Consider the following 15,802-nt stretch of genomic DNA (forward strand, 5'->3'; position numbering starts at 1 on the left):
CAAATGAAAACAGTAGCATGAGCGGTTCAAAAATCATTTTCTACTTGGCTTCGCAATGCAGCACAATGAATCATTGAGAGCCAATGTACCTCCTTAAGGGCAGCAGACTCAGACTGATACTGAAAGCAAGAATTTAAAATTAAAACTAAGTGTGTTAACATGAGGCCTGGTTATTAACTGATGCAACTGTAAACTCATTTCTTGGTGTTTCTTTACACCCAGGGTGAGTCAAAGATGATAAGCCAGAGACCTTAGGCTCCGACATCCTTTTCCGATAATTCAATTGTCATGCTCTATTTTCAGTGGTCGGCAGACCATCTCTAAAGGGCCAGAGTAACTATTTTAGGTTTCATATGTGAGGTCTCTGCTGCAGCGTCTTCTGCGTGATTTTAACAACTCTTTTAAAATGTAAAACTACTCTTAGCTCATGGACCACACAAAACAAACTGGAGGATGGGGGCTAGCCCACAGCCATAGGTTGCTGACTCTTCCTCCGCGTTACACTGTCGTCTCCCTCAATCCACTCCATGCACGTGGATCATGGGGAGCGGTAAGCACCCTCTGTAAACCTCTACTATCCAATATGGTGGTCACCAGCCACATGTTACATGGCTGCTGCTGCTGCTAAGTCACTTCAGTCGTGTCCGACTCTGTGTGACCCCATAGATGGCAGCCCACCAGGCTCCCCCGTCCCTGGGATTCTCCAGGTAAGAACACTGGAGTGGGTTACCATTTCTTTCTCCAATGCATGAAAGGGAAAAGGGAAAGTGAAGTCGCTCAGTCGTGTCCGACCCTCAGCGACCCCATGGACTTAAAGAAAACGAAATAAAACGTAAAACTCAGTTTCTCAGTCACACAAACCATGGGTCAAGCACCCAGGGGCCACGTTTAGACAGTGTGCATAGAGACCATTTCTGCTATCTCAGGCAGTTCTATTGGATGCTTTGGCCCAGGGCCCATCTGGAGCCCTGTCTGGCTTTGCGAGAGGGAGCTGAGATTTTGTTGGTGAGACGCCAAGGAGGAGAGAGATGGGGAAGGAAGATGAAGACAGGTAAGGGATGGCCACTGCTCACATGTTGACGATGTTCTTGACATTGAAGTTCTCCAAGGGAGCCTGGTCAGGATCCACGCCCCTCTCGTCCTGGAGGACAATCTGCTGCAGGATGCGGTCCAGGAGCTGCCACTGCTGGAAGTAGCCACCGTTTCGCTTGTCTGCAGGACGACAGACATACTATCTTGACTGAGCTGCAGAGCCCGCTGGGGCCCTGCCCTAGGGTCACCGCCTGGGGCCAGGCTGGGGAAGAAAGCAAGCTCCTCAGCAAGCTCCCCGGATGATGGAGGAGGAAATGTGATTGCTGATAATGAAGGCTCATAAATCCTATCATTTTTTGCTGATCTGCAACTGACCTTTTATGAATGTGTCAACCCTCTAGATATATTTCTCTACTCCCTGAAATGCTTTCTGGCTGCCTTCTTCCCTGTTGGTACCCTGAGCATCCCATGCCTTAGGAAAGCAAATTGCTTTTTTTTTTTTTTTAACAATTATCTTAGAAAAGCACATTCAAGAAAGTAAATCTGCTCCAAATATTACATGCCGAATAATGAAGTCTCTAGGGAAACTTTTTTAAAAAAGCAAAGGCTCTAGGTTTATCAATGCTATTGTCCTACAGGAATGAAAATAATTACAGGTGTGTACTGAGAGGGGGGGTCAGAATGGGCTGGAGAAGCAGTCTTGGAATCCAGGCAGATTTCTCGGTGAAGGTGACCCTGAACTGTGAAGGCAAAGGCATTGAGTGGGTTGTGCCTATTTCTACAGGGCCCTACTGCCATCTGCCCTAACTTAGTCTGGCTGGAGAAGGACTTTCTTTTCATGGGATCGCCACAGGCTCCTCTTCCTGGGTTCGTAATCCAAGTACTGTGTTTCTACTGACCACCAAGGTGGGGGTCAAGCAGCAAGATCCTAACCTCAAAGGCAGACCATAATGCCTACAAGGAGGAAGGTCACGTCTGCACAGCTCCATTTTGAGGCAGACTAGGGGGACCCATTCACAATGCCCTTGGAGTACCAAACACTCATGGGAGCAGAAGTCAGAATTCTCAAGTCTTTCACCAAGACCTTCTAGACTGGGTTTTGGAGAACTGGCAGCTTCCTGGTCCAGGCCACTCTGTCCATCTTCCCATCCCTCCACTGACACGTGCACTGCAAAATGATAATGTCTTCCATTTCCTTTCACAGGGTAAAGCCTGTGTTCACAGAAGTAGAACGTGATTCATCTAAAGCCCTGATCCCTGGGGACTTCCCTGGTGGTCCAGTGGCTAAGACTCCATGCTCCCAATGGGGGCAGGCGGGCCCTGGGTTCAATTATTGGTCAGGGAACTTGATCCTGCATGCTGCAACTAAGACCCAGTACAGCCAAATAAATATTTTTGAAAAAAAAATTCCTCTTAAAAAATTTAAAAATTAAGTCCTGACTTCAAAGAAACAAAATTCTTTCATATGTAAAGACTGTCTGATTCTCAGGCTCCCTCACTGTAAGGATGTAGATAATAAAACACATGCCTTAAGCCATTTTGAGATTTAGAGATACTATATAAATCTCCCATCACACCCAGCCCTGCTGCTACTGCTAAGTCACTTCAGTCGTGTCCGACTCTGTGCGACCCCATAGACGGCAGCCCACCAGGCTCTCCTGCCCCTGGGATTCTCCAGGCAAGAACACTGGAGTGGGTTGCCATTTCCTTCTCCAATGCATGAAAGTGAAAAGTGAAAGTGAAGTCACTCAGTCGTGTCCAACTCTTAGCGACCCCATGGACTGCAGCCTACCAGGCTCCTCCGTCCATGGGATTTTCCAGGCGTGAGTACTGGAGTGGGTGCCATTGCCTTCTCCGATGCAGCCCTGAGTGGGCAACAATCAATTGTAGTTTTCACCACTACCTTGATTACCAACACCAACATCATCACCACCGCTAAAGAGAGTCCATCTAGGTTGACCATTTTTTTGGTCCATGCCAGTTTCCAAATCTGCTGCTTTATGAAGAGCTTAAACACCAAATGGTACAGCTCCAACTCATTTCAGATCGCACACTGGGGTGGCTACTAGTAACTCTGCATAATTTATTTGGTCACTGCACACACCTGGATCTTAAGAATTTAGCACCTGCTCCTATAGACACGGTCATTTGGTATTTGTAAAGTGAGGCAGGAACAAGGGTGCTAGGGTGGGAGCCAGCAAGGGTTAGATGGAAGAGTTGATAAAATCTTTAAAAACAAACAAAGCAACGAGTTTGCTTTCACGTGATTGCCACAACCTCCACTCCGCAGCTGCACTGCTCCGGCAAGCATGAAACTTCTTTCTGGAACGCCCCGAGAAGGCCCATCACAACGCTGCCACGAGCTGGCAGTCAGGGCTGTTTGACTTAGCAGGGATCAAGTTCTGCTTGTTGGTCCAGGATGTTGGCATTGCTCAGGGCTGAATCCTCAGCCCCTGTGCTGGGGACAGTGGAAGTCCTGACTCCAAGGAGGACAGGTAGAGTAGCGGCCTGAGTCTTCCAGTCCGACCTCCTGGGAACTGGGGTACAACTGGGCCAGGAGGGAGACAGGGGGAGACACCCCTACCCTGGGAGCTTCTGATACCTTGTCTCAAGATGCCCCGGACCAAGGGCTCAGACTGGCCAAGGGCAGGGTGCTACTCACAGGGCATCTGTAGGCAGTGATGCAGGACGGACAGCAGACATGGGTAGGCCTCCGTGTGCTTCAGCTTCTTGTGGATCAGCTCAAACATCTGGGAAGCACTCTTGGTGTCAATGTGGACCTGAGGGTGTGGGGGGCACAGTGAATGGGGCGAGGGGAGGGGAAGGAGCAGGGGAAGAGAAGAGAGGGGGAGACGACCCTGTTTCCATCCACTGAGCCCCATCCTACAGGACAGCATTCCTTCCCTGCCTCTGGTCCAGACTTAAAAAAAGAGAAGGGCAGAGAAAAGGAGGAGAGAGATGTGCTAATTATATAAACCAGGGTTCCCCAGCCTTGGCACCACCAGCATCTTGAACTAGATGGTTCTTTATCGGTGGGGGTGAGGGGCTGCCCTGTTCACTGCAGATGACTTAGCAGCATCTTAGCCCTACATCTACCAGATGCAGGGGCATCCTCCTCACACCTGATGTGACAGCTAAGAACATCTCTAAACATTGTAGATGCGCCCCTGGTTGAGAACTACTGATTCAAACTAAGTGGAGGAAGCAGGGTCTGGCTGACTCCAGGAGCACGTGGCCTAGATCCACAGCCTGGGTGCAAACGCCAGAACAACTCTGCAGTTGTGTGACAGCAAGAAGCCGCTGGTCCTCTGGAACATTGGTATCCTTCTCTTTATATCTGGGGCTCTTTTTAGAATCGAAAAGGATGGTGCTTGGCCACTGAAGCACCAGCCCAAAGTAGGTCTCTATTTGGACAGGGATTTTCTAGCACCATATTAAAGCAGCAGGTGTGTGTATTTTCAGGGTTACCAAGGCTCACAGGGAAATGATTTTGTTTGCTAAGCAGGATCAGGTTAGCAATGGGGAAAGGTGACTCAGATTACTGGAAGACAGGGAGAAAGTCATCCCAGAGGAGGCATTCGAGGGTAGCCGTGTGTAAGAACTGTCTCTCCTTCCTTTGGGGGTTGCAGTCTCCTCCAGGGGAGATGCTCTCCCAGTTTAAGGCGAGGCCCTGTACAGCCACTATAGTGCCAGGGCTCCAGAAGTGAGACCCGGCCACGGTGGCACCACCAGGGAACCAGGCTAACACACAGCACAGGAGTCAGGACCCACTGCAGTCATCCCGCCTTTGCAGGCTTCTCACCATGTCAAACCTCCGGGCCAGCTCCAAGTCATCCTCATTCCGGACCATCTCGAAGAAGTCCAAATGCCTAGACGGGATGGGGGGATAGAGGAAGTAGACATGACCGCCAGGTCAGCGCTGGGTGAGGGTTACAGCCCCTGTAAGCCTCTGAAATGACTAAATCTGAAGGCTTCATGCAAATGAGGCCAAGGCAAAATGAGAAAGAAGTTAGCTTCCTGTAAGTCAACACTCTCATCCTTTATAGGATCTCATGCCTGTCCCTGGAGAGGCCAACCCAGGGTCCCATGACCTTCAATCAGGCTTTCCCAGGTTGACATTTGCGGCTGGATCATCCCTGACTCTGTGTGGGGAGGTGGACCTGTGAGTTGAAGGACATGTACCAGCATCCCTGACCTCTACCACCAGATGCCTGCAGCACCCTCCACTTTGAGTTGTGATGACCAAAAATGTCTCCAGGTGCTGCCAGATGTCCCCTGGGTTGGGAGGGGGGCTGAAATCACCCACATTCAAGGATCACTGCCCTAGGTTGACCTTCCCCAGTGTTCTCAGACCATCCTAGGTCTCCACTCAAAGCCAATCTGCCATTTTTTGCCCCATCCCCTCCTCCACTCCACTGCAAAAGGATCCATCCACCCACCCGCTCTCCCTTAAGACCTAGTGTAATAAAATAGCCTGTGTGAAGGGGGTGGACCAGAGGGGCCCACTGGTGATACACAGGAGCGTCATTGTGCTCTTTAGTCAACAAAGGCCTTGATGGCTTGCACCTTGAGGGGCGGGTCTCTGCTGAGCAGGAGGGCACGGTGGATGTTGGGCATTCCTGGCTCCCTACAACCAATGCAAGTAGTGCCTCCCCCAGCCAGTTTGAAAACCGAAGAACACCCCTATATTTCCAAATTCCCCCCAGGATTGGTACTGCCACGGCAGAGGACCACTGGGTCCACCTGCCTCTAACATCAGAGATGAGACAGGAGGTTGGCGAGGAGGCCAGGAGGGGACATAGGTGATGTGGGACAAGGGGGTGAGAGAGCCATCATCCACCTTTCCCCCAGACCCAGAGCTGCTCCTGAACTGATGCTGGGTGTGGCAGGTGGTCTCCCAGGGAACAGAAGCCTCTCTGAGGGTCTCGACCATCCCCCACTGAGGCGCCTTCCCCATAGGTTTGTGGTAGGAATGGGTGGCTTGGGCCTTACTTGTCCAGGATGGCATTCTCGTGCTGCCGGAGTTTGTCAATCACGGGCTGTATCCCCAGCATCAGGAACTCATACCGCAGATGCAGGCGGAACTCCAGATTATCCTGGGGGTCACCAAGGGGGTACTAGGCTCACCGGCTGGTCTCCATTTCTGCAAGAGTCCCCCAGTGGTCCCCTCACGGCCACTCCAGTTCCACCACATCCCCAGCAGCAAATGCATCGGAGCTGCTTCAGGTCCCAGAGCAGCAAGGAGGGGTGGGAGGAGACACCCTTTCACCTGTTAGTCACGCACTTCACCTCTCCTGCCTCACTTCCTTTAAATCCTTCACCAGCTTTTTTTGGCCTCAAAGAGCAGTGCTGAAGATACAGAGCACACGCCTTGGAACCAGACAGATCTTGGTTCCAATCCCTGCTCTGTCACTTACCAGTTTTGTGACTCTGCAGAAGGCTTAGTTTTCTCATCAGTTAAATGGGCATAACATTATCTACCTAAAAGAATGATATTCATAAAAACTACCTAATGAGATATGGTTAGCAACTAATCAGAACAGATGTCAGGATAAATAGCTGGTACTGACCCAGGTGATGTCAGCATCTTAGGGACAGGTTATTCCCTCAACCTACCTCACCTAAGTCAGGTCATCAGGATGGGATGGAAAAAAAAAAAAGTATGCTGGCAGAAAACAGGGGAAAGCAGAGATCATTAAGTTCCCCCTTTTGACCTTTAACAAGCTGACCTTCACCAAGGCTGCCTTAGAATTTGGGGAGTTCATCTGCTCTTCAAGTTCATCTTCCATTTTTGCTATTTTTATAGTCTGGGAATCCCATTTCTGATCCCATTCTGAAGGAAAATCAGAAGTCACACATCCTAACAGAAGATGCTAGAAGACTATGACTGGCTAACTCAGAAATCAGTCCAGAAACAGGTCTTTAGAAAGCTTTAAAAAGAAGGGCCAACACTTGTCCTCCTCCTATAAATGATCCCCCGCCATCCTAAGCCATCATCAGCCAGACAAGCTTGGGTTTTGACCATGGCACACATAATCCATGATGCCACCCATGCAGGAAGCTCCCCAGGAGCCCCTCTTTCTTGGTGTCTAGTGCAGGAGGCAAGACATGATACAGACAATCCAAGATACAATAACGGCTGTGGCAGCCACACCGACCCTCCGCCACTTCCCCAGGCAGCACTCACGCCCTGTTCCCAGGGCCAGAAAGTCAGAGCACAGCAAGGACACGGAGGAGAGGCCTCACCTCTCCGGCGCCAGCATTGAGGACAGCGTTGATGAAGGACATGATGGCTGTTTTCAGGTTCACTTCATCCCGGTATCGGCCCAGACTCCGGTCCAGCTCGTTCAGGAGGGTCTGGATGGAAAGGCAGGACCGAAAAGAAGGGAGGGATCAGGATCCTACAGGTCCAGACTCACACCTTTGCTCCCACTGTTCCAACCACCCAGAATGCTGCATTCATTCTCTGTACCCAATCTATCCAACTCATCTCGAACGTTCTTTAAGCTCACCTTTTCCAAGAAGCGTCCTTTGCCTCTCCACATCTCAGCCCCAGTCCTGCCTTATTCCTCTCCCACTCAGCCCTGGGGACTTGCTCTATTTTGCTGGGTGATGCCAAAATGCTGTTTCAGCACTTTACAGCTGTTTATAGCTCATCAGCCCTCCATATCCATGGGTTCAACCAACCCCACATTAAAACATAAATATATACATATATATTTTATATTTCAGAAAGATTCAAAAAGCAAAATTTGAATTTGCTGTGCACTGGCAACTGTTTACATAGCATTTATATTTTATTTACAGTTATTTACAGAGCATTTACATTACAGTAGGTATTATAAGTAATCCAGAGATGACTTAAAGTATACAGAAGGATTGCATAGGTTATACGCAAATACTGCACAACTGTAAGAGATTTGAGGATGCATAGATTTTGGTACCCATGAGGGTCCTGGAGGAGGAACCCCAGAGGATACAGAGAGTAACTGTATTCACTCTCAGCTCTTTAATAGCATGGTCACTACCTTTCATCTCCTCTGTATATTCTGCAAAGGGTCCAGGGTCACTTTCCAAACAGAGTGGGTGCTTTAAAATGTTTGATGACAGAATAAGCATGTAGTCAATTCTGGTGGGCAAACCATAAATTTTGTGATGAGAGGTCACATCTATTGAGACTTACTCTGTACCAAGACACTATACTTCTTGTCTGTCTCTTTACTGGAGCAGTCAGGGAGAAGAAAAGACACTAGTATGGCCTGAGCTCCTGGGACTGGTCCCAGTGTCCCCAAAGTAGGCACTGGTCCAGGCTTAGGCCTAACACCTTTTATTTCACCTGGCCACACCGAGCAGCATGTGGGATCTTAGTTCCCTGACTAAGGACTGAACCAGTGTCCCTACAGTGGAAGTGCAGAGTCTTAACCACTGGACCACCAGGGAAGTTCTGAGGCCTAAAATCTTGATTCGAGCAATGGCATGCAATTCAATAATTCTTGATGGAGCCACTATCTGAGCCAGGTACTGGGCTCAGACTTGTAGAGCCACAAAAATAAAGCAGAGCAATGTCCTAGCCTCTAGGAACCCATGGTCTAGGTAAGAGTGCATTATCCCAGCCAAACCCCGCTCTCTTAAGGGCGCTCGGGGCTTCTTACACAGGCCCTCCGCCAGGCCCTCACCTGGAAGCGCGTCCGCTCAGCCGCGTACACCTGGTAGTGGAGCATGGCCTGCAGCACCTTCTTGTGGCCGCCGGGCACCAGGCACACAGCGCCCAGGATCTCCAGCACGGCCACCTTGGTCTTGCTGTTCTCCGTGCGCAGGCTCTGGGCGATGGTGCTGATGGCCTCGGGCTGCGCCAGCACGTGCGCCCGCCCCTGCGAGTTGTTCATCAGCGCCTTGATGCAGCCAATGAGGGAGGTGTGGATGCGGCTCTCGCAGGTGGCGTGGTCCATGCTCCGGAGGAAGTTCAGCAGACAGGTCAAGCCCTCCAACTCGATGAAGCGGGTCACAAACCTGCCCAGACCAGAACCGTCAGCCAAACAGGTATCCTGCATTTGCATATTATTCTGTCTGCATTTTGCAACTAGCTACCCCTTATCTAGGGACCACTGTGTCCCACCTACAGAAGCCATTTGGTTCATTTATAAAGTTTATCTAAAGTACTAATCCCTCCGTGGTTGCTATATGGTCAACTTATTAGGGCTTCCCTGATGGCTCAGAGAGTAAAGAGTCTACCTGCAATGCAGGAGACCTGGGTTCGATTCCTGGGTAAGGAAGATCTGCTGGAGAAGGAAATGGCAACCCACTCCAGTATTCTTGCCTGGAGAATCCCATGGACAGAAGAGCCTGGCAGGCTACAGTCCACAGGGTTGCAAAGAGTCGGACGTGACTGAGCAACTAACACTTTCACTTTCAAAGCACTGAAGAGCTTATGCTTTAGAACTGTGCTGCTGGTGAAGACTTTTAAAGAGCCCCTTGGACTGCAAGGAGATCAAACCAGCCAATCCTAAAGGAAATCAATCCTGAATATTCATTAGAAAAAATGATGCTGAAGCTCCAATACTTTGGCCACCTGATGTGAAGAGCCAACTCTTTGGAAAAGACTTTGATGCTGGGAAGGATTGAGGGCAAGAGAAGGGGTGACAGAAGATGAGATGGTTGGACATAAGTTTGAGCAAACTCTGGGGGATAGTGAAGGACAGGGAAGCCTGGAGTGCTGCAGTTTATGAGGTCACAAAGAGTTGGACATCACTTAACAACTGAACGACAACAAAGCTCTAAAATCCTTACCACCCCACAAGGGACTCACGTCTTGTTTGCATTTTAAATACTGTGCATTTGCACATTACTGACTGTCAGTGACATAACTATGAAGGTATATACGTGAAAGGGATGATTATGATAATTATTAGGATAATTATCATGGCTGTTAAACCTGAAGATTCATCACCAGTGAGGTTAGGAATGAAGAGAATTACAAGCAGACAAGGAAGACTTCCAGAGAGGGAAGCCATCAGAGTCACTGCATCGAGGGATCAAGGCTGGGGAAGGCACTCTTTAAGAGATCCTTAAGAAAACATCTGAGTTAGCTTAAATGTTAGCAAAAAACACTAAAAACCATTTCGTGCAGGAGTTCTTAACCTGGAATACGTGTTCCCCTAAGGGGTCTATGGCTAATCAACTTCCATGGGAAACAAAAAATACACTTTTTTGGTAATCTCTACCTTGAATTTCGGAGAAGGCAATGGCACCCCACTCCAGTACTCTTGCCTGGAGAATCCCATGGACAGAGGAGCCTGGTAGGCTGCAGTCCATGGGGTCACTAGGAGTCAGACATGACTGAGCGACTTCACTTTCACTTTTCACTTTCATGCATTGGGGAAGGAAATGGCAACCCACTCCAGTATTCTTGCCTGGAGAATCCCAGGGACGGGGGAGCCTGGTGGGCTGCCGTCTACGGCGTCACACAGAGTCGGACACGACTGAAACAACTTAGCAGTAGCAGCAACCTTGAATTTAGCATTTCTTTCAATGATGAAGGTAAGCAATAAAATATAGTGACATTACCAGAATTTCTGACTTTCTCACTCAAAGAAATCACAGCTGTTTTCATCTCAAATTGCAGCTGTTACAGATATCTCAAAATATCATTTCCACTCATCAGCACTTCAAAATTATGGTGGTTGCTAGTTCTTTTTATTTAAGGCATAAAGCAGTACATTTACTGCTATCTCACAAATGTTTAAAATTTGGTGGCTGTATTTCAATTTAACTGGTCCATTTTTAAACCTTACCTACTATCTACTTTATTACTTAGAAACATCATACTAATAAGCAGTCAATAGGTTTCACCTGGGTACCAAAGTCATCCATGGCACACATGTGTGCATACACACACACACAGAGGCTTAAAACCCTTGATTTAGTAGAACAATAATTAATGATCTGAGGACATGCCATAAATGAAGCTGAGGGAAGCACTCTATATAATGAATACATTTGATTCCAAGGGCATCTGTGTTTCACATGATTATATAAATATACTTAGAAAAATAGAATGCATTAAGTTGCTAAAAATAGGTATCATTTACTTTTTTCTATTATACACTTTTATGTATCCCACAAAATTTCCACTATGACTATGTGTGACATTTGTCATCAGAATTTGATTAAGAGAAAGAAAAACAAATGGAAGTGGGAGATGAGGGGCAACATCCCCTCAACCCTTCTACTTGCTGACTTTCTCAACCTTCCTGTATCCCCTTTCTAAATCAGACCCCATCCCCACCTGAGCAACAAGCAGGGGTTAGGGAGCCCCTGTTCTCCTTGAGGCTCCGCTTCCAGGCTCCTGGGGCAGAAAGGTCAGCCCAGACCACGCACACACACACACAGGCAGACTCGTGTGTTGTTAACAACTGGCCCTCTGGAGAAAGAAACAGGCCTGACTTGTGCTGTTTGCCAATTTCCATGGTATAAATGCTCCCAGCACAGCTGACTTCAAGCTAGTCATGTGATGCCACTGAACGTGGAGCTGGGAAGACATGTAGCATTCACAGATTCCCACCAGGCACACACAACGGGTGCAATTTCAGTGGGCACGCGTGACAGTGTGTAGGAAAATGCCGTCAAATCATCAGGTAGTTAAGGAGTGATAAGTTTCAAGTTCTTAATTACCTTTGGTTTTTATATCATTTTTTAAATCATGAGTTGATATAATTTACATTTTAATCATAGTTTTAACAAGCAGCTTGCAAAACTGCTGAAAATTTAACAGTTGCCTCCCCTAAGCTGGAATGAGCCCATTGCCAGACACGACAGGAGCCTGTGGCTCTCTTGGGCCCTTTCCCAATGTGGCCTGGGACGCAGGGAGAGGTGCTTTTCAGCCCTGGAGACAGCCACCACCTGCTTCCTTGCCTGCTCCCACGCTCGATGGAGAAATCTCAACTGGAGACAGCACATCGCCCTCTAGTGGCTAGAGTATTTCTCACCCACTCTCACCTCCCTGGTGGGGCTCTTCCCTTCTCAGAGCTCTTGAGCTCCTTGCCCGTAGGCCCACCTCTGGACCAGAGGTTTACCCCATCTTCCTATGTTCATCTCTCCTCCCCAACATGCTCATCTTCTGGAAGCATCCCAACTCCTCAGAGAGAGAGGGGGAAGTGGGAGCCCAGATGTGAAAGAGGGTAAAGTAAGCCCAAGGGGATGCTGAGAGTGTGTCCCAAGGAGCCTGGGATGGGAGCAGACCTCTGTGTGAAGCTTCGAGAAGCTGAGGGGCCCACTGGGGGAGGGATGTAAGAGGAAGCAAGGGAAGGGGCATCACCTCATAGGCTGTGTCCGGAGGGCAGTCTTCAGGTCTTCCACGACTTGGTTCCTCATCTCCGTCTCCTCCTCATCAAATGCGTACAGACTCTGCATCTGAGGTCAGAGAAAGCGGCAGAGGTCGCGCTGGGCTGCCTGTCTCCCAGCTCCCTGCACCCCCAGCCTGCCTGTGAACCAGGGGCCACCCTCGCCTCAGGAGGGGTAAGGCCCCACCAAATGGTTTACTGAGACAAGAGTGTCAGGCTCTGAGAAGACCCAGGTTCCAGTCCTGGGCTTCACTTTCCTCATCTGTAAAATGGGGAGAATGATTAGCCTGTTTCTCAAGCCTGGGTGATCTACACATCATTAATCACTGTTTCAATAGTTTGGGGACTCTATAAAGTCACACAGGGGAGGGAGGGGTCATGATACAATCTTGGGAATAACTGGAAAGCTGCTGATCCCCAGATGTGGGCTGCAGGGGAACATGAGGCCCACTCCCCTTGGAGCCCTTCCAGGTGGGGCCGGGGCAGGACAGGCGCAAGGCTCACCGCGGCCATGGAGTTGATGCGGTCAATGTAGTAGTCAGGCCAGCTGGTCGCCAGCTTGTTGGGGTCCTCCTGCTCCTAGAACAAGAGGAAGGGTTGTATGGACCACCCGGCAAGACAGGCCCACGGTCTGGAGTCCTGAGCTTCATTCCACGTCAGCATTCAGGTTCATCTCCCAGCCCCGCCTAGACGGGGTGACTTTGAGGGAGTCACAGAAGCTCCCTAGGCTTCTACTTCTTCCCCAGCAAGACGCAGATCATGAACATCTGAACCTCAGGACCAGATAATGACATGGGCAGAAACCATGCAGGTATATACACTTTCAATGAACAATATATATGGTTAAAAATACTTTATTTTTTTCCCCGTCATACTTGTTCTGACTCCATTTAATGAAATACGACTTTCAGTCTGTTGAATCTAATGAAAATGTGCACTTGTACTTTGTACATCTACTTTTTCAAACTTCATTTTTCTGATATCATTCTCACTATGTTTTATAAAATAGTATCAGTCTGTGACAGTCTGGACCTTTAAAAAAACTTAGTTTTGGAAAATATTGATTGATATTAAGCATTTGGTGTAGTGCCTGGCATAGAGTAGGTGCTCAATAAATTGTAACTTTAAAAAAGGAGAGAGAGATCTGCACCCCGCCCCAAGGTCCTGGGTTTTGGAAAGGGGGTGGGGGATGGGGTCTGTGCAGCTGGAAGGCAGAACCCAGATCGGACCCAGTCCTCAGGTCCCAAAAGAAAGCCTCAACTCCTCCCCAGGGGTGGGCAGGAATGATGGGAACTGGACAAGCATTGACGCTGATTGAAAATTCAGACCCCTTCTCCGGCCAGTGGGTCTGCTCTTCACACTCCCTCCTGCTTCCTGTCTCTGTCCCGTTTGGATGCTCCCCTTTATTGGCTTTCTACCAATTTCCTGCTTTCAAATTAGCATGAAACATTTACCTCCTCAAGAACCTTCCTGATGGACCACCTGCCTGCCAGCCAGCCTGGACTTTGCCCTGCATCTTTCAGTCCCATCCACTTGGGTTTCATGATTTTGTTTCTTAAAATCCAAGATTTTAAATTTCTTAAATCTTAAAATTTTAGATCAGTGAGAAACCTGCTTTGATTGGGTCTTTGTGACTTCACCTGGCTGTATGCCTAAAGCCACAAGGCTCCCGTAACCGAAGCCCCCAAATTCTAGCTTCTGCCTTACAGAGGGGATCACAGCACATAAACAAACATATCATGAAACACACACTTTCCTGCCTTCACTGGCTTCCCATTTAGCCACTCCACATGCATTTAATGAGCACCTACTCCATGCCAATCACTGCTATGAGCCCTGAAAGTACTGAACAAAAAGCCATCCATATAATAGCCTGTCTAATACCAGAGGCAGGATGACCACTGCTCTGTGGTAGGACTGTCCACTGTGGGCGCTGGAAACCAGGGTGGGGGTCATCTAACACAGAAGGCTAATGGGGAAGATAGGGTGGGGGTCTGAGAGGACTGAGCTGAGTTACTCAAGATTACTGAGGCTGAGACAAGGCAAGAGTGTTACAGGCAGAGGAAGTGCCATGTGGAAAGATGGGGAGTGGGAAACTGTATTGGGAGATGACACAGTCTGGTCTGGAAGGTGGTGAGAAGTGTCCTTACATTTTAGTGCATTTTTATGTTAGCTTCATAAGGAATCAACATCAGGGACCTCCATCATAAATCAATTTGGAAAGTGGGGAATCACGAGAGAAGATGAATTACTCCTGGAATTCATTTTCTCCTCCTTTCCTTCTTTATTTCTATAGTGTGAGTTTTTTAAAGATCTGCTGTCCTCATAATGAGACTCCTGGACACAGAGCATGGTATTCTGCAGCTGCTTAATAAATGCCTTGACCACACTAGACGTGACTCGCAGAGCCTGCAGGCTCTCAGCAGGCCGGCATTCCAGCGTCAGCGCAGCCACTGGTCATGCTGGCAGGCAACTCTAGGTGAGGCCATCACCCCTCCAGGCCTTCCTTGTGTCCTGTGTAGAATAAAAAACTGGGCTGGGTTGCTCCTCAGTCCCTTCCAATTCTAGAAGAGTGACCAACTTTATAAGCTCGGTCTGGCCCAGTATGGAGCCTAGGATGGAACAAATATCCCGAGCAAGAAGACTAAGAGAAGAGCCAAAATGAGCTTCAGGGAGCATGAAGGATAAGCAGTCTCACACTGCCCCAGACCTGCCCATCTTCTCCCGGGAGGGAGACTTCTAAGCCTTTGGGTGCTGGAATAACAGGCCCCGACTCCCAAACACCTGTACGTTGAAGTGAAGGGATGAAGCTGCAAGTCTGGGAGATGAGAGGGCGGAGGGATGGGGAGGAAAGTGGGCCAAGGAAAGAAAAATAGAGCGAAAGAAACAGACAGGCTAAAACATTGGGTTGGCCCAAAAGTTTGAGTTTTTCTATAAGACATTGTGGGAAAACCCAGAATGAACCTTATGGCCAACCCAACAGAAAGGAGGTGAGAGAGACTCAGAAAGAGATGAGGTGAGAAAGGCAGAGAGGGGGAAGAAGGGAGAAGAAAGCACAGCCACTGAGAAAGTGGAGGGGAGAGAGAAAGCCCAGCTCAGTCCTGACTGCAGCCCTGTACACCCTGCTAGGGAGGACCCGCAGTCAGGAGACTGACGCCTTTTAATGAAGGGGCGGGGCGGGCGGGGAGAGCAGAGACTGATGTGTGTCCCTGACCTGCGCGCTGCCCTGGAACAGGGACACAGCCCGGGACACGGCCCAGGCTAAAGATCCAGCAGAGGCCATTCACTTCCCCCAAACCAGTCCTTCCAACAGAGCTGCCCCCTGGGTACCGCCCAGGGTGGCGCGCCCTCCCTGCGTGCGCACAGCCACGGAAAGGGAATCTGGACTTGTCATCATGCATCTCCCTGACCCGGCACCCCTCCTGGAGCCC

General features: G+C 49.1%; 1 protein-coding gene across 3 annotated transcripts in view; it reads right to left on the reverse strand.

Moving 5' to 3' along the window:
• Positions 1 to 15,802, reverse strand: part of DAAM2 (dishevelled associated activator of morphogenesis 2) — a 135,615-nt gene that overhangs the window by 32,232 nt on the left and 87,581 nt on the right. For all 3 annotated transcript variants that reach the window (XM_055571482.1, XM_055571480.1, XM_055571481.1), the window contains exons 4-11: positions 12,876 to 12,950; positions 12,347 to 12,441; positions 8,709 to 9,042; positions 7,279 to 7,389; positions 6,025 to 6,128; positions 4,835 to 4,901; positions 3,695 to 3,812; positions 1,074 to 1,212 (exon numbers count right to left, since the gene is read on the reverse strand). In XM_055571482.1, the coding sequence (XP_055427457.1) occupies positions 1,074 to 1,212; positions 3,695 to 3,812; positions 4,835 to 4,901; positions 6,025 to 6,128; positions 7,279 to 7,389; positions 8,709 to 9,042; positions 12,347 to 12,441; positions 12,876 to 12,950 (1,043 nt within the window). The remainder of the gene's footprint in view (positions 1 to 1,073; positions 1,213 to 3,694; positions 3,813 to 4,834; positions 4,902 to 6,024; positions 6,129 to 7,278; positions 7,390 to 8,708; positions 9,043 to 12,346; positions 12,442 to 12,875; positions 12,951 to 15,802) is intronic.

This window comes from Bubalus kerabau, chromosome 3 (genome assembly GCF_029407905.1).
Source record: "Bubalus kerabau isolate K-KA32 ecotype Philippines breed swamp buffalo chromosome 3, PCC_UOA_SB_1v2, whole genome shotgun sequence".
NCBI lineage: Eukaryota > Metazoa > Chordata > Mammalia > Artiodactyla > Bovidae > Bubalus > Bubalus kerabau.